The sequence below is a fragment of the Theobroma cacao genome, chromosome 6, assembly GCF_053813885.1.
Source record: "Theobroma cacao isolate CCN51 chromosome 6, ASM5381388v1, whole genome shotgun sequence".
In the NCBI taxonomy this organism is placed as follows: domain Eukaryota; kingdom Viridiplantae; phylum Streptophyta; class Magnoliopsida; order Malvales; family Malvaceae; genus Theobroma; species Theobroma cacao.
The window spans coordinates 29,037,873-29,058,937 of record NC_142644.1 but is presented as its reverse complement, the minus strand read 5'-3'; the positions used below and the strand labels follow the sequence as shown (position 1 = coordinate 29,058,937).

The window sequence follows — 21,065 nt, the reverse complement described above, 5'->3', positions numbered from 1 at the left end:
AAAGACACGACAGAGTAAAAGTTGAATCAATCCCAACTCTCAGCACACCACAGGATATTACTTGCCTATGTGGTGAATGAATTCTAGTTTTGGTTGCTTACGTTGACCTTTCAAGATTCTTCAGTCCTTTTTCCCCCTCCTTGACCATCTATTTCTATGTTGAAATAAAAAATTTAACAGGCACCACTCACGAATCAACAAAGCCGGCCAAAATCATAGCTAGCAAATGGCTTGTGCTCGTTTGTTTTTCTATTTTCCTCCTCATTTTGGTTACCTTAATGATGAAAAGCCTCACAAATACTTATGATACCATTAAATTGATATGAAGTGAAACCATTTTTAATTATGGCATAACTTCCTCTTCGACATTTGCATTCTGCAGTTCATAGTCTAAGCCGAGGTCCCATAGCGTGGAAAAAGAGATTCTAAATTAAAGATTCTGTAAATCTATGGTTAGCGTTTCACGCGTGGAAAGCGACAGGCGGTACCGGTGTGCGGGAGCCTGTGGGGTCCAACCGTCCGCGTTCCCAGGCCTCTCACCCAAAATCCCAGAGATATCTTGATTTCACACGTTGTTCTCTGTTTTCGGGATGCTAAGCAACACGGTTCCATCCATTAAAATACTCTTGGTTTTAATGCATCAACAAGTATGAAACAAAGGGAACGATCTGACTGTCTACACCAAGTCTAAGCAAGCTGGTTCCTGTCGCTCTAGAGCTTACCCTCCCCAATTCGAAACCTGTTTTCAGTGCGATTGTTAGCTGCCAGGAGGAGTTCCACAAAACGACCCTTCTAAAAAATATGTGTGTGATGATTGACGACAAAACAACATCAGTTGCTGTCTACGAGGTCAAAATTTTTCGTCCAGGAAACTGTCAGAATTTTTAATTACATCCCTATTATTCAATATGTTGGTTAAATTATTTTAGTCTAGAGTTATATCATGAGCCCCATTGTGTCCCAATCACGCAGGCCATAAACTTTGAGGTTACAATAGGATGAAACTTGGTGGAACCTTGTGGACAATTTCTAGCTAGGGGACCAGACAATTGCTCTACTCGGATGCTGTAATTTTCAACAGAATGTTCTGGTCCTATTTTTGCATTAGATTGACAAAACAGTACCACTACATATACGTGTTTGCTTTAGACTACTAGAGGCTGTTATTCTTTAAATACGAAACTTAATGTTCAAGGTTCAACTTGTATTTTCCTCGACTTCAGCTAATAGGAAGATTGCCGCGAATAATTTCCACTGTCAAACTAATTAAAGAATTTGGCTGAGGGTCAGGGACCATTTCACAGAAGAACCCCACTGGCATAACCAGTTGTTTTTATAGCACAGTAAATCAGCAGTGGATGCGATGATACAAAGACTGCGGGAGCGCTCCTTGTGGACCTTTGCCTACTAAGCAGGCGGAGCGAACATCTTATAATTTAAACCAGGCCACGTTTATATTTCACTATTCTTCCAGAAGTGGGGGCAGTGCTAGAACCGGGACGGTGCTAGAGGATTTTGATCCAGGTAAACCGCAAGAGATCAACTTGTTCTGCATTTAATGTTTTGGGTATCCTTCTGTTTTATCTTCAAATACATGTTACTTAATAGATTTTTACATTCCTGTTTTGTTGATTCTGAGGTTTGTTCATTAATCATTCATGTCTAGGGGTAGAAGGATAAGGATCAAGTCAAATCAAGGTGGGTGACAGTTTCACGAGTTTTTTACCATGTCCAACCCGATTCCACTTTAATTTTCACCCCTAAAAGGGTCATTTGACAGGGTATTTGCCAGTTCCATTTTCAGCTAACTTGGAAAAAATGCTTGCTATTGTACAAACAGAAAAACCAAGATGAATTGTTTGAAAAGAACACCTGATAAATTGACCCGAAACATGACAACATTCAAAGTACCAGAGTGTTCATATCAGCCGACTGCATTAGGTTTGAATAGAAGACCATCACAAGGGTTAATACAAGGTGTTCTTATCATGGCCATGAGGCAATTACAATCAAGTCAATTCATTAAAGTAATTACAATTTTTCAATTTTTAGTCATAATGCTAAATTCTTGCCAATCAAAACACACATGCAACTAAAGTAACTGTAGGCATCTTCTTGCCCAATATCAGCTGCTTCTGTAAGCATCTTCATCAGTATATGTAATTTTTGAGACATCGTTGCAGAATTCCCTGTAAAGAACAATGTCAACAACTATTGATATCAGATTAATTTTAAAAGGTTGAAACTCGAAACATAGTCATTTTCAATAACAATCACACCCTGGATGTAGGCCATGATCATGGAAAACATTCCTTGGATGCACTGTGAAGCACTTCAAATCAGATTGCATACCACAAAATTGCGACATTTTCAAGCCAACTACTCTCCAAATTCTCCAGGCATCGTCAAGGCATTCTAGAATAAGTACTTCCAAGGTTGACTATAACGGTCCCAAAACAAAGTATCATTGTTCATAATAGAAAATTAAAACTTCAGTAGTTAATCTCCACAAACAACCATATGATGAATCACCCCTATCATTGTAAAAACTTTTCATCCTTTTTCCACCCAAGTAAGCAGCCCTAATAAAAGTTTCAACTTTCCAATCACAACATATTCATCAGGCTCTAGGGATCCAAAACCCTGTCTACAAAACTCCTTATTTGTGGAACTGCACTCTCTAGTTCATGACTACACTATAATGCAATATCAAAAAGCATATCTCTGACAGCATAGAGGTTGCTTACTTTGGTACAATTGCTTCCCACTGTGTTTGTCACTGCTGGAGGCTTTGGGTGAAACTGCTCGCCAATACAAGGTAAAAAAGCTCGAGGACCCAATGATGAGGTCGCTTTCACCATGTTGTCCTCCTTATTAGCATCCTGACTTCCCTCAGTCAAGGAGAATCCAAAAAGTCTGCAGCTACTTTTACACGAGGAAGCTATATCTTGACTAGTCCTAAATGTTGGTTGAGCTGCAAGAGGTTGTGAGTCACCAAGTTGAACAGAATCATTTGAGTGGCCAAACGAGTCAAAGGTTCCATGATGCCTCCCACGGGAACTGCATTCACCAGTTGAAGATTGCAATAACTTTCCCCCATACATTTCAGGTGCACGAAAAGAACTCCGGTTGTCAACTCCCTGCTCCTTTTCCTGGTTATTGACGCTATAAATAGGATTGATGTTTGGAATTGGATTGCTTGCTTGCTGGAACATTAACACCGAAGATGGTGAAGACACTTGTGCAGATGGTGCAGATGGCCGTATATGACTATGAGTATTATAGCTCTGCATCAAGGAAGACCATCCACTTCTTGTTCCCGAAAACTGACCAGCATCTCGGACTCCAAGACCATCATTTTCTTGAGTATCATTTGTAGTTGGACCTCTAATATATGGAGGGCTTACATAAATTTCTTGACCTTGCAAGACCTTATGGAATCGGAAAGATTCCCCAAAGCCTACACCTCTATAGGAAATTTCGGAATTCCCCAGTGGGTCTCTACCAACATTTCCTATTGCAACAATACCAGAACCATTGGAACCAGGAAAGCACCGCCTTATTTCAGACCGATGCAGATTCTGACCATCAGCACCATCATAAAGAGTGTTAAAACCCAAGATTTCTTGACCTTGCAAGACCTTCTGGAACCGCAAAGGTTCCCCAAAGTCAGATGCTCCAATTCCATCTGTTAGAAGAATAAAGGACTAAAGTCAAATAATGTTGCATGAAACAGGAAAAAGATTAAGTCGTGCAGAAGAACCTACCAGGAACCATAAATTCTGGTTTTCCTGAAGGCAATCCAATCCTGTTCCTTTTCACACCAGGTGTAAGCAAGTTGTTAGAACTAGAAATTGTACCAGACAGCTCAATTTCCCAGGGAGAAACCCTGCTATGCCTATTAGCATCGATATCATCCCACCTTACCTGCAAAAATTATTCAGAGATCACTACTGTATAAACTCTAGTAACATTTTGATCAATATTATGTAATAATAAAGGGGAGTTACAAGACATTGTCTGACTAGTCAACAATACTAAATGAAAGCATCGAAAACAATCACATGAAACTCCACAAGTTGAAGAACTCAACAGAATATATAAATTCAGAGAGCAAGAATCTTCCAGATATGCTAATAATTGGCATGTAAATAACAGAGATTACAGGAATTATTTCCTTAAAATTGTAAGGCGAACCAAGCAAGAACCTTATTTATCACGTTTTTCTGCTTAATGCCTAAAGGTAGACTAATAAGAGGTAAGTATTGCTTACTGATCAGAAGTTCTATTTTGCGAGATAGCAAGCAGGATTCCTTGACAAAATATTCAAATCACTTCTAACACTAGTATACAATCAGTGTCTACTTAAAATTTCAAGCAAGAAGCCATATTCTATTCAAATAATTTAACAAAACAAGTTATTGCCAAGAACCAACAGTAATAATTATGAGAATTACCTTAGTTATTACTATTGTAAAGGGTAAACACACGCCATTTTCTAGTAATAACCTTCAGCCTAACCCTTGAAACTACGACAATATCACAAGTTGATAACTGAAAGACATACCTCAGTTATAAACTTGTAAAACAAAACTTATTATATATAAGCAAGCTCTGTGATCATACCAGCAGGCATCTCCATTTTGAACCAGGCCATCTAACAGGATCCATATCACTGATTCCGGTTACGAGTCCTGTGTATCTGCAAAAGAAAAAGAAAAATTCAATAAAGACCTTGATAGCATGGTACAGTAGGTCTTTCCACCCCTCTATAGACTAAAAATAATTTAGTTTAATGGACGAGTTGCAGGTTGAATCAGGTCACACCTTCGTTCTGCTGCATCTTCAGTTTCAAAACGCATTTTGAACCTCATTCCAACAGCAAAAGAATGATCAAGACTCTTCCAGAATTTATGCACTGGTATTATGAACTCTGATGAACTGGCTCTGCTACACATCAACCAAAAAATTTCGTTTTAGATCACATAAAGAAAGTGTCTAAAAAGCAATGCGAAGAAAACATTTGACTACTGGACAACAAGAAAGCACAAGAACAAGTAGAATATATGAAATATAATAAACACAAAGGTTAAAAGTAAGCACAAATGCATCATCAACAATTAACTATCCAATGATACATGGGGCACAGGATAAATCAACCTTTTTTCTGGGTAAGACAAGAAACACTAAACCCTTTGTTTGAAATCGATGATGATAGTAAGGACTAAAGGACAATCTTATGAAGATTTGTTAGTAATGGTTTGTACACGACTCCATATATCAAAACCTAAAGATAATTTTTACAAGCTTCTTTCGTTTTAAATTAATCTGGGATACTAAAGGATGTCTGAATAAGGCACAGTTGATACAGGCTTTAAGTGAACAGAAAATAGAGGAAACAAGCGAAAAATGCCAGCCCCACATTAATGACTTCAAACCTAGATTTTAGAAGCATATCAACATAGACATAACCAGATACAGTTGGAGCTGCACCATAAGGACTCAATTCACCACTACATGTATATTCTTTTCATTTAAATTTTTCAGCCCCCACACCCCAAAGCACAGCGTTCATAAAAAATCTATAAGTACACTCATAAAGCTCCAAATTGCATCCTCAGAAAACATAATACTGCATCACATTGTTTGTCAAATATTCTGAATGAAGAAGCAATATACCTTGGATTGTAGTAAATGCTAAAAACACTTTTCATAGATATAGCATGGACTACATCTGCAAAATTGCTGCGGTTCAACTGCTGGCTGCACAAAGATGGAAAAGATGTGCCATTTTTAATTTGAGCAGCTCTTCGAATACCCAGCCTTAGTTCTCCATCCTCACCCCTGCTATGGACACTAAATAAGATCCCTGCAAAATATTAATTAAAACTTCACAAACAGGGAAATTTATAACCTAAGAAAGAGCACAGCATCTCCAGAGACAAGCTTCTTCTTGTTTACAAAAGCACTCCATCCAGTAGTGAGCAAATGTCTCCGAGGTTGCCCTAGTCAAACCAAAAATATTTTAGCAGCAAGTAGAGAAATGCACAGTTAATCAAGGCTCCGATCCACAGGCCTTTGTTCTATGAGAGGAAATCCATCATTAGCAAAATGTTACATTAAAATACATCACTATTTAGTCATACCCCTATAAATGTGTCGAAACCTCCATTCCAAGCCATGAAGGTCTTTTGCAACAAGCTCTTGTGAGGGCCTCTGCTGATTATAATCCTACAATACCAATCTACTTAAGCTCAACAACTAAACAGAAGAGTGCTATACCAAAACATAATTAATTGTTGTAAAGATACATAGTAATGAACAAAAAAATTTTAAAATGATAAGAGGAGAAAAGTGCAAGAGAATTACCAAGGGCGGGAAGCAGTCCTCAGCAGCTCGACGCGGAACAGAGAAGCCTCCATGTGTACTGGTATCAGAAGCCGTAAGGGTCTTGCAGAACATGTGGGGCGTCGTTGACTTGATATCTGCTTCGACATCCTCCTCTTCACCACCGGCTTCTATCTTCCCTTCCCGCAACTTCTGCTCAGTTTGCTGCACACAGCATAATTTAGGCAAGATCACGCTCAAAATTTTGGAGCTTACCAGGAGAAAGCACCATGAAAATGAGACGAAAAGAAACAAATACACTAACCAATAAAATGACACACCAAAATTAAGAATGAAGTTCAGTTTGTCATTGGACAACGATTTCTAATTCAGAATGATGTCATTGTCCTTTCTCTTTCCGTTTACAGAAAATGAAACACCTAGCTAAAGCAACTTTGTTCATACTGATTATATTTATGTTAAAGTTCCTATTTTTATAAGCAACCATTAACCAAACAAAACAAGAAACTAGAATAAAGCCCACCTCACTTTCAGGAACCAGTGAAACTTGAGCGTAAACCTCGTCTGTTGCAGCCTCTGCCTGCCAACAGAAACACACATTTCATAGCAAATTCACATTAGAAAAAAAAAAAGAAACAGATTAAGCACTCTCCTTGAACCCCTAGGCCTTGTTGGGAAAACAAATACAGAAAAAATACGGCAACTTTCGAATACTTCAAACACCTAAATTCCCATGATAAAAAATTTAAAACTTTAAATCAACTTAAGACGGCCTGTCACATTTACCTCATAGAATTAGCTTTATATCAAGCCCAATTCTCTTGAAAACTAAATCAAACCCAGATGCAAAACCCAAAAACCAAAGAAAATTAAAGAGTTCAAACCCATAAAACCAAAACCATAATTTCATTTTCTGCAGAAGATTCTCCAAACTTCAAAGCTCTTCCCTTTAACCAAAAAAATATCAAATTTTCCCATAACCCAAAACCTCAAGAAAACGCTCATTAGACAAAGACAATATATAGAAAACACAAGATAAAGCGACCGTTTATAAAACATGTATGGATTGCTTACATGTAGTTTGACATCAACAACCCGACAAAACACGTGGGGAGGGAGATCATAAGCTGCAGCAACGCCGGAAAAATCGGAAACTTGTTCCAAGTGGCCCTGAGGGAAGTACACCACTACACTTCCTCTCTTCGGCAAAGATATAAGTGGTCCAGCACAAGCATGCCAAAGCTCTAAACAAACTGAAGAACTGGAAGCGGAACCAGGTGCACTTATCCCAGAAGCACTTAACACGGAAGTTGAGGACGAAGATGGAGATAAAGAACCAGATGACGGCGTTTCATCGTCTTCCGTTGTGTTCAGATCGATTAATCCCCCCATTGGGTAGTCGAAAAAAAAAAAGAAGCTTAGAGAGAAATGGATTTTTTGAGTAGCTGAGGAAAAGTTTTGGTCTTTTTGTCGAGAAGAGTTGAGATATGAAGAAGAGGGTATTTCATGACTGCATTTTTAGACGATGGTTTTTCAAGGAAAAGAGGAAGTGCAACTTTGGCATTGCCAAAAGGAGAAGTTTGAGTCAAGACCCTCGAAAAGAAACCCAAAAAAAAAAGCAAAACAATATTTTTAAGAGGGTGATGGGGTTTTAGTCTTTATTTTAGATATCAAATCAAGCTTTTAAGAGCTTTAATTAATTGGAATTAAAATTACTATTAAAAAAATAAAGTATAAATATATTTATAAATTAGTTTTTTTTTTTGTGGGTGGGGTTGTGGGAATAACAAAGAATGTGTTTTGGATGGGTTTTTTTTTTATTGATTTTCTTGACTGCAAGCTGAGCAGCAGCAGTGCTGCTACTGCTGCTGCTGCTGCAGTGCTGCGACTGCTGGGAGTGATGTGTGGCAGAATGAGAGAGAGAGAGAGAGATAGTAATGAGAACTAAGAGAGCTTTTATGTGGGGTTTCACTTTTTTATGAGGTGTTTGTTAGTTAAATTCTACTATTTTTATATAATAAAATAAAAAAAAACCAACTGATTTGGAAAGCCCAAAAAAAAAAGAGAAAAGAAAAGTGAAGCTGAGGGTTGCTGTACGGCTCCCTGTATTTCCGGGCGGATGTCTATTCTGTCCCCTTCTACTTACCCAAATCTCACTCATGTCCCTCCCCACTAAACTGCCCTTTTATTATCAGAATTATTATTAACATCATTTCTTGAATATTACAGCCTCAAACCTTCTGTTACTTTCATGCCATTTGACATTTTACCTTTTTAGGACCCAAAAATAAAAAACCAGGGATGGAATTACTCTAATTTAGCCAAACCCTGAAAGAGACCAGAGTAGGCAATCCTTTCTATTAGAGGGACAAACTTTTTCCCACTTCAAATCCAGCCTATATTCTGTCTGAAAAGCCCTGTACCCACCCCCCATAAAGCTTATTTGGTAGAGTTTGGTAATTTGCATTTGAACAAGTATGATCCCCAAGTTGCCAAGTTGTTAGCTCATATAAATATATATATACATAAACATTCATCTCTTTTCTTCCATGATTCTTGCCTGGCCAAAGTTTTGACTTTCATGAATCAGTCTTGTAGGCCATTATGGTTTTGTTTTCTTAGGTAAAAAGCAATAAGAAAATGCAGGCCATTATGCCTGACCAATCAGGGGAATAAATTAATCAGGGAAGGAAATGACCCTTCTAATCCGTATGATTAGTGTGACATAAAAGCTAATCCCTATCGAATTTAAAAGCTTGTTAAGTTGTAAGTCTGGCTTTAGGCTGTACACTTAATTGCAACAGAAGACAACATCTTGTACTGCAGGCTTAACAGCTCCTCCGATCAGGGTTCTGTCAACTGGGAAAATATTTTTTGAACCTGTTTCTTGTTTCAACCAGTTCAGCAATAACTTAACCGCACGTGTCAATTTTCAGTACATTCTGAAATGTGGGTTTTCCACTCCTCTGATGTAGTTTAAGTTGACAATTAAAAGAAAAAAGAAAACTAAAGTACATTTAGTGTTGCACTTTGTTGAGTACTAGAGTCTAGTGCATTTATCAGACTAATTATTAAGATTAAACCAAAAGACAATATGTTGTAATGAGAATGAATCAATAAATGAAGGAAAATGCAGCAATCCTTTTAAGGTTTTCTTTTATCTCTAGTTGAAAAATAAATGAAAAAGAAATGTAGTCAGGGAGGAAAAGGGTATCCTTGAATAAAATTTAGAGGAGTATCTCTCACTTGAATGTTCCAAATGATCCTCCTAGAATTAAACAAGATATCCTCATTTTCTCCAAGGAGGCTTTAACCCATACTTTTATGCACGACAACTTTTGCTTAATGAATATTTTAACAATTGTAACCACATTTTCATAATGACAAGTGGTCTCTATGTTTAATTAGTGGGGATCGTCCCTTAATCAAACCAGTCCTAAAGTAGTAGAGTTGGGGAGGGGGGGGATGTTAGCATCATAATTAGAAAGCAAAGGGATCCATTAAAATCAATCTTACTCAGTTTGTGGGGGAGGGGGGGGAAGAAAAGGGTAGAAATGGGAATTCGGGTAGTGTGGACAAATGTGTCACAGTAGTGAAAAGGGGCAGGTCTTTATCAGAGCCATCAATTGCAAAGAACCCAACCCAGGCCTAAAGCCTAGCTGAGCAGGCCTTAGGCAGATAACCCGGACAAAACGGGTTACAACTCAATGCCCAATTGGTCGTGACACCTTTTGCGTTTTATCCTATAGAGGAAAGCTTCTGGTGTCCACTCGCCACCATGCAGCGTTCGCAGCTTGTTTGAATCCATTTGTTGGTTCTTTTGCTTCGAAATTTATGAATCAAGGACGTGGCGGAACGCGCGTTAAGAAAGCAGTGGGACTAACATTGTTTTATATCTTTCCCTTTTGCCTCACTTTAATCTTTTGCGTCAGTCCCACCCACCGCACTAAGATTGTTTCATTATTAGACTGGCTGTTGCTTTGAGCGCCCACCCTACCTTTTGATCAATGGGGCGGCTCTCATTAATTAAACAAACCGTCCCCAGTATTAATCAAAGAAAACAAATTGCTACACCCCTTAATAAGCGTAACCTGTAATCTTGCATTAAAAGAAGAGAGAGAGAGGGAAAAAAAGGAGTGCCCCTATAAACACCCCTTTTTGTGGTGTTGGTATTTTGGCCTTTATATGGAGCGAAATGCAATGTTGGGCAGTTACCCTGCTAGGAAACCATAAACATTATTCATACCCTTTAACTACACCTGCATGCATGCCTAAGGACTTGGTTAGGCCTTGCCATTTTCTGGTCACACTTGGATTTTTAGGGCATTGGCTTCTCTTTGCAAGTACAAAAGATAAAAAGGCAAATAAATCTACAATATAATAAAATTAATTTTATTTTACGTGTAATACGACATGAAAGGAGTCCTGTTTCTATTTGAATTTTGACAGTTTTGTTAGGTAAAGGCAACGTGACATATGAAATTAAATTTGAAGTTTGCAAATGAAAATGAATGGAGAAAAGGGAAGAGACCAAATCCGAAAGCAAAAGCCTTTTCGCAGTCATATGAGTTAAAAGAAAAGAAATGATGGTGGTCAGTCTCACGTGCACCATCGGATAAAAAGGAATTAAGATGGAAACCGACAATGCTTGAGATATCATAGTGTTTCTTTGCTAATCATGATTTATTATTTATATTAAAAACAGTATTTATCTTATCTTAACCGATCTTATAATGCTGTCTTTTGACTGATGCTGTAAGACAACAATTGGTTAACTTTGTCGCGTCTAGGTTGGTATAGTTATTATTTTATGGCATTAACAAAATCAAAAATTATTGCTTGTGCACGGGTTCCCCAAACTAATAATTGCCCATTTGAAACAACAAGGGGAAGTACCATAAAGTTATTCTTAGATTCACATAGAGATTGATCAAACCAATGTACTTCTACTTTGTTGAAATTAGCCAAAAGAAGAAATGGGTTTGGGTCCTACACATTAGAGCATCTTTTTTTTTTTCTTTTTTTTATTTGATTTTATTTTTTGCTTTTGGGTTATTGATTCCAAGAACCCTCTTAGATTTTAATGATGCCAAATTGAAAAAAAAAAAAAGAAAGAAAGAAAGAAAAAGGTGAGATTACCAAAAATTAAGGAGAAGTAAAAGCAAGATGGGTTTGTAGCTCATTTTGTCGTCTCATATAAAAATCATTTCCATGTTGAAAATTTTTCTTAAACAGATGTTGTCTTTATCTTGTGGCAAATTGCAATAATTGTGACTACATGATATGATATGATTTCATTTCATTTCATTTCTAGTCCTATTTATTGACTCAATTTATCCATGGACAAAAGAAAGAAAAAGATGCGATCAATTGCTTTTTAAGGGGCATTTCTTATTATTTTGGTTAACTTAAAGGGTTTAACTATTTTTTTCAAAACAATCTTAACTTCTTCTCCCTAATCAGTTAGTTAAAATGGGTTTTCTGTTCTCAATGGGATTGATATATTAGGTTTATCTTATTACTATTCCTGCCATTAAAAATAAGAAAAAAGGAAATTGATTAATAGCCAGTATGATACAAAGAAACTAATATTACTCTTTTTGCAGCATAACTCAGTATTCGGACAAAGCTATATATATGTTTCATTTTTCTTTTGGTTTAACCAAAAACAAGCTGTCTATCATGGTTAACCAGGCAAATTAGAACATTCCAAACACAAAAAAAGCCATGTTTTCACATTACAGACAAAGTGTATCAAGCTTTTTGCGATCACTGGATTTCATTGCCTAGATTAATGCATACGCAACTCCTTTCACTACCATCCCAGAGAAAAAACAAAAGAGGCTCACGGTGGAAGACAATCATAATCTTACGTACTCCACTTTTCATCCCTCTAGATCAATTTGCTCATTAACTAGTATCAGTTATAAGTATGACAAAGCATTGCAATTAGCTTTCATTTTGCAACGTTGTATGGCATATATACAAGGAAATTCTAGAATTTCAGGTGCAGGTTTTGCTGTACGTGAAGGGTGTTTTTCTTGGACTAAACGAAAGCTTGGAGGAGGATGGGGTTGGATGGCTGTTGGTCGACCAAGACCATCATTTAAAAAGGAGAAAACCTAAAACAGAGTAAAAGCATCTCTGGCAATGGAGTGTGCACTTTTCAGCTGAACAATCTCCTCCCCCAATCTTAACATGACCCTACCTCAGTACATCGCTTTCTCTCTCGGCTGCCTTCAAATTACATCCCTTTTCTTCAAAACAAGATTCTCTGCTGTCCTACCCCACCTTTTCTCCCATGAGCCTTATCACATAAAACCACCCCACGTTCCTCAAATATCTACTCCATATTTACTTGTTTCATTCATGACCTTGTACTGCAAGCTGCAGGCATGTTTCCTTTCTCATTTCATTTTGACGTGTGTTATTAATTTCTTCCTTTAATACAACAAATTTGAGCTCCTTTTACGTGGTACTAAAAACTTAGTCGTATATGATAAAAGGTTTCTTTGAAACCACACGCGAATTCACGTATGTTGGGTTTGGTTTCCTATACAATTTAGACTTCAAGCAATACCTGGTGATTATTTGGACAGGACTAGTTGAACCGAATGAGTTAAGAGGAGAGGGGCTAAACTTCTGTTCACAAAGTAAAGTTTCTTTGGCTTTTGAACTAAATTTCAATATCAAGTCTTGTTATTAAATCTTGAAAACTATGGAGTAAATATTGTCAAAAGTTATCTCAAAAGACAAAGATACTTTTGTCAAAAGAGAAAGAAAGAAAGACAAAGAAACTAGTTACCATGAGTGATTTTGAAATTGAGGCAGAGAGATATAATTATGTTTTGGGGTCGTGACGCTGAAGCAAAAACGACGTGGCGGGGGGGCGCGTGGGAGTTGCGGGGGTGGGGGAGGGTTGTTGTAGCGTTGCAGCAGAGAAAGGGAAAAAGGGGTCATAATCAAAAGGGATAGGGGCCCCGAATGACTAAAGTTAGGCCTTTTTTTTCTGCAGAGAGACCCCTCGACTTTTACGCGGGTTGCTGCTCCCTCTTCCTTCATCTCTCTGCTCTGCGTTTGTCTCAGCCTTTCATCGTACTTTAGTCATGTCAATCATCCTCGCACGCGCCCCTATGCTTCTTTTGTACCTACGCTCTGCCTCTTTCCTCACCGTTCACGTGTCCGGGCCCTCAACCCCTTCAACATCTGACGGAGGGTAGTCTCGCCATTTCAGCTTCCCCTCAGTGAGCTGCTTGGTCTTTTAACTGTGTCCGTGCTAGATATCCAACCTCTTTCTTTTCGCCCCTCGAGAATGCCCCAACTTTTTCTTTCCTTTTTTTTATTGTGTGTTTTTTTTTTGGATTTTCACTTACTCTTATCCCAAGATGTTGGATGGGACACGTGGCGTGAGATATGTGGTGATAGGACCCACATGAGACTTGCCAAAAGGAACTAGACCGGTCTTTGTCTGATCAGAGCCTGTCGGCTACCCATTGAGGTTAACAACATTGATAACAATTTGATCGTACGGCTAAGGAACGGCCAAAACTGCATCTGCAGCGCCAGGGAGTGAAAAGCCAAGGGAGGAAGCGAGTGGAAAGGGAAACAGGGGAGGGTGGCCTGACGGGCTGTTGTCACACGGGACGGGACACACGAAGAGCGCCAGACCAGACTTAATCGCCCAAAACGGTGTCGCTCGCGTGGATTCCTTTTTTAAATCCAAGTACACTGCGCAAGTATTTCACGTTCCAGTACAAAATTTGTAATCTTATGATCCATGCCAAGGACAAACACCCTTTTCCTTTTTCTTCTTTTAAAATAAATGTTTGAAACTTGAAAGTCCAACTTGGGAATTAAATATGGGGTTGGATGTAATGGTGGTAGTATTTAGGAGGAAAAGCCTACTCCTTTCAATTTTAAAAAATTGTTAGGTTTGACATAAGTGCTGCTGCACTCGTAACTTTCTTGAATTTCCCAAGTTTTAAAGAAAAAGGTACAATGACGAACAGTGATGACGGCATGATTTTGTTTTGCTTGGTGGGTGAAAAGGAACTGCATACTTACTTATTTATATCACAATCAATGTCTTTTGTATGTCTTACGACGTTGATAATCAGGACATGTAATGATCTACGTGAATCAGTTTTAAGTAAATTAAAATCGTAACCCAAAGTTCGAATTTACCAGACAAGAATTGGGCTTTTATATATTGTTCATTCAGGCTAGCACTATGAACATGGCCCTGTTTCAACCCTACGATCCGGTCATGTTGGGCCTAAGCTTGATCCGGCCATGTACGAGATTTTAGAGGTCTAGAACAAGCCAGGTGGTCTCAATTTCAAACTGTACATATGAGAGCAAGTCAAAACAGAGTTTGGTCCGTTATAATTGCAAATAAATGCAGAGTTAATTGCTAAAACAGATTTTTTTGCTTACTGAGGAAGGTATCCTAGACATGATTGTGAGCAGCCTAGTTCCTTGATGCAGATATTGCAACTACTTGTTAACAAATCAAACACTGTTAACTGATGTGGGAGAGCTAACTTACAAGTTACGACAAGGAACAAAATTGTGAATGGGAACTCTCCACGCTTAGCCATCAGCAGTTTCAATCCTTTCAAACTTGCTTGATGTGCAATACAAGTAGTTGCTTCAGCTCTTGTGTTGGTTCACTTCAAACAATCAATGATTACATATGTGAAAAAAGAATGTTGGATGCTTTCTCCAAATTCCTGGAACTGAAAATTAAATCCTATACTAGACAACTGAACCGTGATAACTTCTAGCAGTGACCTTCTTCTGAGTGGTTGGATTTCGATAACGGTGCATTGGTTTCGTGTTGGTATCAAGGTAATGGAGGATGAATACCATGACTATAGAAGAAACAAACATTGGAATCGGACCAAAAAACCAGAGAAGCAAATCAAGAGCGAAATACAGTGCTCTAAGCCCGAGCGACCAAAAATCACCTCCCCTGAGAACAGCTATTTTCACAGATTCGACTGGTACCTCACAGTTTGGTGTGGTTATTAGATAGTTTGCATGGACAAAGTTCCTGGCTGATTGAACGAAGCATGAAAAAGCAAGCAGAAAACAGGTCAGAAGGCAAATATACTTGATGGAAATGGTGGATGGCCTCGTGTCCCCATATATTAAATTACTTCGAAAGATATTATCTGAAGAACTTCCAAGCCAGGCTCCGATCAGGGAGCTGAGAGTCAAACAGACTGAGCACAAGAAAGTCGCAGCCGATGTGTTGGACCCGATCACAGTCAATGCATTACTGACATCTTTCTTGTCAGCCTGCAAACACCAACCCAAACATGCTAGAAATGTAAAACCTGGTTTGATCGATTTGATTACAACAACAACAGAAAAAAAAAAAAAAAAAGGGAGAGGAGAAACTAGGGAAGAGCCTTGCCTCCATAATTCTTTCAACCCAAGCTTCTTTGTCATTGTTTTCAAAGCCAATAACGGTGGTGTGAGGGCGATGCAGGTATCTGTAGAAGAGGATTAGATGGTAAGCAAACATGATCAGCAGCCCACCAGGGACCAAAACTAAATCAAGATACTCCTTTCGGACAGACATTGTTTTTAATTTTTTTTCTCCTTTGCAAAGGAATTTACTTAATTGAAGTGGAAAGTTAAGGGATTATATCTTGAATTTAGCTTGTAAACCTCTTCTACAAGGGTGGGGATTCAATGGCGTCCTGGGAATCGTGTCTTGCTGAGGTGTCCTGATATTGTTTTACATGAAATCCTTGACTTTCATTTCATATATGGGGATGCAAAGAGTACTTGCAATCTTTTATTCCTAATTGTTCACATCATACGAAACCGTTGGAGAAATAAAAATTTTTTGGTTTATGTGACTGAACTGTACTCTTTTGGTAGGATTGGAGCAAGAGGATTTTCATTATGCAAATAAAGGGGCATTGGATATAATCAAGAATAGATATATTTAAATCTGATTAAATTTTTTGAATTGATGCCATTTTCAAATTATTTACATATCATTAAATTGTATTAATCAAATGGGGTTTAAATTTTATTCTTTCAATTGGAAATTTTGTGAACTTTACTTAGGAAATTACACCTAAGTCTTACCTCTATTAATAAATACATAAATACTATATTCTTCATTTTACTGCAATTTGTGGAATAAGCCCAAGTTGACACTTGAGACTTTCTATTTAATTTATTGGGGAAAAAAAATCCACAAAGGAAGGTTAGGTATGTACTTCAATGTATTAATTGTTACGGTTAGCATTTGGCGGCATCCTCTAGAATGCTTCCAACATGACAGGTATAAAATATTTGGAAAATACTTTTCTTTTTAAGACTTTCAATCTCTACATATGGGACCGAAATTATCACTTTAGGTAACGTGTTACAATTAAATCAACAACACGAGGCTATAAAATAGTGATTTTAAGCAAGAATTTTGCCTCTTGAAGCTAGACAAATGAAAATGAGGACTTTTCCTGGCCAGTTTGATGATAAGAAGTCAACGTTTCTTGAAATGGCAACTGGATCTAATTAATTAACTTGGATTTCTAAACTTTATTGCAGTCCATTAATCCTTAAATACGATGGGATTAGATTAAGTTGCTTGTTGAGGGGTCCTCTTGGTTATGAACTTATGGCCTGTAATCCTATCATGTCAATTAGCAGAAATTACACTTGGATTTCAGCAATCGTTTCTGGCAAAAATCTGTGGCTTTGTGCCTTGTGGATTGGATTTAATCCTCATCAACAAGTCTTGACGCTCGGATCAGGATCAAACCCTTGTAGTTTTGGGCTCGATCTTGAATTATGAATGCACTTTTACCTATTAAGGGTTTACCAATAATTGCTTTGGGTTGGCTTGGAGAAACCGGAATGCACCAAAACTTGCATCCAGCGCTGCTGGCAACTTGTTTTTGCTGCGGGAATATGTAGTTTTGAAACTAACTCCGGTAGGGTAATTGATTGGTTATGCTTGTGGATTATGTCAGGTATGCCTACTTGAACTGCACATTTTAGTGATATGATATCTATATATTGACATACACATTTGTATATGGGACTTTGAGCTTGGAGCACCTCACTATCTCCTAGCATTTGATATGAATTAATTTTTGTTTCTGCAGTTCCCTAATTGACTTATTCCTTTTTATAAATTAGCATTGCAGTATCAGCTAAAACAGGCTGAAGGATTGATCTGGAAATAATTTTTTAGGGCTGCAATTGTTAATATTAGGACAGGCCTTAATCACTAAATTCTGAAAACTAGGGATGATGAACAGATAAATCAAGAAAAGGTCTATCAGGAAACAAATACTTGTACTGCTTGCTACTACTAATTAATAAACAGAGTAGACAAAGGACGGTTGATTTCTCATATGTCAAGGACTTTTGGGCAATCCTAGAAATTAGATACAGACGAAAATTTGATGTATCCTAGCTGATTAAAATGATCCAAAACAGAACATAAACAAGTTCCATCTTGACTGCTCATACAATTCAATGCCTTGAATTTTACTTTACACGAGCCATCACATGCCTATTGTTGCTTTCGAGACTTGATGTCTCCGGGAAGACTTGAGCCTGGAAACTATATCTATAAACATAGTAGAACTGAGATTTGATTTTCTTTTGTAAGAACATCAAGTGGAATTTGCTTACAATGAAAACAATTGACATGTCGACCTACTACTCGTAAAAAGGGTCAAGTTTATTATTTGAGAATCACTCCTCTTGATTCCTTGATTAGAAAGGTTGTTAGAAGGTGTAGCTTTTTGGACTTAAATCGCGTGACTTCAAGTGGCCAAGATCTCATTAAAATAATGTGAAAACTCACATCGAACTGATGCAGACTCTGATACCATTATAACAACCCAAGTCCAATCATTAGACCAGTAGCTTTTTGAGCTTAAACCACATTACCCTCAAAAGCTCAAGCTCAAATTATTAATAATGATGGACTTGGATTGTTATATAGATCTTAACAATAATATTCATATTTAATATGAGATGTAGAATATCACAGTGCTACAACTGCTTTTTCTTGTACGTAGATTACATTCGAGTCTTACAACTGCTTTTTTGTTGCTACATTTATTTTGCTATCAAATTAATGCATTAAGCTTACAGGCCATATGCTTTATTTAAATTAAAGACCTATATAGGATTAAGCTTCAAGAGATATAGAAATAATTAATTATTTCCCTCTAAAGATAGACTTCATAATAGATTTCAAACCAAATATTGGCATGATGTTGTAGTCAGTGAAGCCAGCCTCCACAAATAGTTTTCCGAAATCCTTCTCATTTCTTTCTCTTCCATTAGCCATAACCATCATCAGCATGTCAATCAAGAGCTTTGCTTTGGTTAGTTCATGTTTGTCTTTCTTCTCGTTTATCACGACGTCTATGAGTATCACTTTTCCTCTTGAACCGTTTCTTACAATAGCCTCTCTGCATTTCTTTAGAATCTTTATGCAATCCTCATCGCTCCAAGCATGTAAAATGTGCTGCAAATTATTAAATTTTGACTAAAATCAAAACATGCATATAGTATGAAAGTTCATATGTATATAATCATTCAACATGTATTGCAATTATTTTCAATGTATAGGAACTTCCCTATCTGATAATTAAGAAGCACGAAGATAAATTACAATTGATCCTTTAGGAAGGAATTGAAAAGTTTTGCATACCTTTATTAGAATGGCATCTGTAGAAGGGATATACTGAAACATATCACCTCCGATGAAATTCAAGTTCTCGCTCTCAGGCAGGTTAGCAACAACATGGGGGAGGTCAAGTATTGTGCATTTCAAGTGAGGGAATGCCTTTGATATTATCTGGCTGTACCCCCGCTACCACCTCCAACATCAACGAGTGAACTCAAGCCCTCAAAAATTGGCTTGTACTCTTTGATAACCAAATTCATCATTTGAGAATCACGTGCCATTGGTTCATGGAATAGGTCCTTGAATTCAAGGTTTTGATCAACATAGTCCCAAAAGGACAAGCCATGAGCAATCTCAAATGCGGTGTTCTTGTCCCCTTTGATCCAGTCTCGAAGGAAATGTAAGGGATTCATTGAAGCAGGATCAAGAACTTCCAGGACAAAGGGTGACAAGCAGTTGATCTTATCTGTGATAAGCAGCTTTGAAGAAGGTGTCAGAACATATGCCTCTTCTTCTTGATCATCTTCATGAACTTTGGTCGTACCAAAGAAACCTGAGTGCACCAGCAAGCGCATGAGGCGGTACACACAACTGGTTTTGTCAGGATGGATTTGAAGTGCTGAGACCAATTCAGAAAGAGTGATGGATTCTCCATGGTTATGGATTATATCCGGGATCCCTAACTGAACTGCACACTTGAGTGACATTGAACCAATGAAATTGAACATATGCTTGTATAAATGAGCTTGAGCTTGGAAACTAGACTCAATTGCTCCCTGATCCATAACTCTACAAATCACTTTGTTCCAAGAGATCAGCCTTGCTTTGCCACTGGTGTGGTCCTGAACTTATTGATGGCATACATGCTGTTGGAAAAATATATTTTCCAAACGCATGCTACATCTTTGTTCCACAAAGGTCGGCAATTCGTGAATGGTAACGAAAACAACAATGACTCAAGTGGATTGAAATTCTATCAGTAGCTTGCTTGGAAGTAGATGTTAAAGACAAGTCAAGAGAAACTTGGAAATGAAGAAATTGTTAGGAAAAAAACTCTTGATCACGGAACTACGTTGGCTGCTAGCTTTTTCTTTCGTGCAGACTCTGGACTTTAAACTGTCTTTTTCCAGAAGCACTAAACAGTCAAGCACATGCACTAATGTCTTAATTATCCAATAAAAGGTTATATGGAATATAATTTGGCATATTTCCTTTTTTCCTTTTTCTGCTACGTACATATGTATTAATACTAATAAAGTACGTAGCACAATAAGGATTAAGCTCACAACACATTCTTTGTTGGCACACAAAAATGCATGATTTACCCAACAGTCATTCAAATTAAATCTTCAACTCCTAAGTTATTCTTCAGTACTATCCAAACATAAATGGCAAGAAGGTATGATTTCCTGCTAAGGATAGACCTGAATAGGGGACTTCAAACCAAATAAGGGAGTTTCTTCATAGTGACTGAAACCACTACAGAAAGAATAAAAAATTGCACGAGGAAAGACAGAATAATAGGGCAGGTTGCTGGACATTAACATGGACGTGAGTTTGTATGAGGAAAAAATTGCTTGTTGGCCAAGTTTGCTTTGCATGCAAAGTGTGACCAACATACCAATTGTCAAGCATTATTATTGTATACACTTAAACTCTATGAACAAATTCAGATAATTGTTATATAAATACATATATATATATATATATACATTTAATAATTAATTAATTATTATTTTCATAAATATATCTTAATGAAACACTTGTTGTGCAAATTTCAGTCAACTCTAACTCTCACTTGTGGAGATCGGATGATTAACATGTGTCTTAACACGTATTCCATTAAGATATATTTATGAACATACTAACATTTATAAAATATTTTCTCTAATCTAATATAAATTAAATACATCATTTAAAATAAATTTACCAACATATTCTATCTTGCTAATCTCTCTCTCTCATTTATAATCACTTTTCGTCTTGCTCTTCACTCTATTATAATCTCTCTCCAAAAACCATACTATCGATCAATGCCATA

At 37.4% G+C, this 21,065-nt stretch overlaps 3 protein-coding genes and 1 long non-coding RNA gene across 9 annotated transcripts; 1 reads left to right on the top strand and 3 right to left on the bottom strand.

The window, feature by feature from the left end:
- The first annotated feature begins 623 nt into the window (after positions 1–623).
- Positions 624–4,014, top strand: LOC108662603 (uncharacterized). 2 transcript variants are annotated; one of them, XR_001928524.2, is made up of 2 exons: positions 624–1,524; positions 1,667–4,014. It is a non-coding gene; the product is annotated as an uncharacterized LOC108662603 (long non-coding RNA). The 2 variants fall into 2 exon arrangements; XR_016027242.1 differs by having other exon boundaries at positions 624–1,567.
- LOC18596775 (auxin response factor 3) lies at positions 1,909–8,335 on the bottom strand. Of its 5 annotated transcripts, none has more exons than XM_007025458.3 (11): positions 7,423–8,335; positions 6,872–6,928; positions 6,370–6,552; positions 6,147–6,231; positions 5,915–6,005; positions 5,680–5,844; positions 4,828–4,950; positions 4,627–4,702; positions 3,768–3,927; positions 2,748–3,688; positions 1,909–2,189 (listed from the first exon to the last, which is right to left on the bottom strand). In XM_007025458.3, exons 1-11 carry the CDS (start codon positions 7,738–7,740, stop codon positions 2,151–2,153), a joined length of 2,238 nt encoding a protein of 745 aa, XP_007025520.3. In that variant the 5' UTR covers positions 7,741–8,335; the 3' UTR covers positions 1,909–2,150. The 5 variants fall into 5 exon arrangements, with proteins under 5 accessions (XP_007025520.3, XP_088663908.1, XP_017978888.2 ...); XM_088807782.1 differs by having other exon boundaries at positions 4,828–4,947; XM_018123399.2 differs by lacking the exon at positions 1,909–2,189 and having other exon boundaries at positions 2,520–3,688.
- Positions 8,336–14,981: 6,646 nt separating this feature from the next.
- On the bottom strand, positions 14,982–16,187 carry LOC18596774 (spastin, putative (Protein of unknown function, DUF599)). Its single transcript, XM_007025455.3, has 2 exons — positions 15,770–16,187; positions 14,982–15,651 (listed from the first exon to the last, which is right to left on the bottom strand). The coding sequence occupies exons 1-2, from the start codon at positions 15,935–15,937 to the stop codon at positions 15,106–15,108; spliced, it is 714 nt and encodes a 237-aa protein (XP_007025517.3). The 5' UTR covers positions 15,938–16,187; the 3' UTR covers positions 14,982–15,105.
- Positions 16,188–18,531: 2,344 nt separating this feature from the next.
- Positions 18,532–20,091, bottom strand: LOC18596773 (trans-resveratrol di-O-methyltransferase-like). Its single transcript, XM_088807551.1, is given in 3 exon segments — positions 18,532–18,862; positions 19,049–19,203; positions 19,206–20,091. Coding segments are annotated over 3 exon segments (1,071 nt in total). The 5' UTR covers positions 19,810–20,091; the 3' UTR covers positions 18,532–18,550.
- Between the last annotated feature and the right edge of the window lie 974 nt (positions 20,092–21,065).

Bases quoted from the DNA above. Each gene is read 5' to 3' on its own strand.
- LOC18596774 (XM_007025455.3), bottom strand. From the start codon at position 15,937: ATGTCTGTCCGAAAGGAGTATCTTGATTTAGTTTTGGTCCCTGGTGGG. The intron at 15,652-15,769 runs GCAAGGCTCTTC...TGGTGTTTGCAG, and splicing joins GGGTTGAAAGAATTATGGAG to GCTGACAAGAAAGATGTCAG.
- LOC18596775 (XM_018123399.2), bottom strand. From the start codon at position 7,740: ATGGGGGGATTAATCGATCTGAACACAACGGAAGACGATGAAACGCCG. The intron at 4,703-4,827 runs GTGTGACCTGAT...TTTCTTTTGCAG, and splicing joins GAAGATGCAGCAGAACGAAG to ATACACAGGACTCGTAACCG. The intron at 3,689-3,767 runs GTAGGTTCTTCT...TTCTTCTAACAG, and splicing joins ACCAGAATTTATGGTTCCTG to ATGGAATTGGAGCATCTGAC.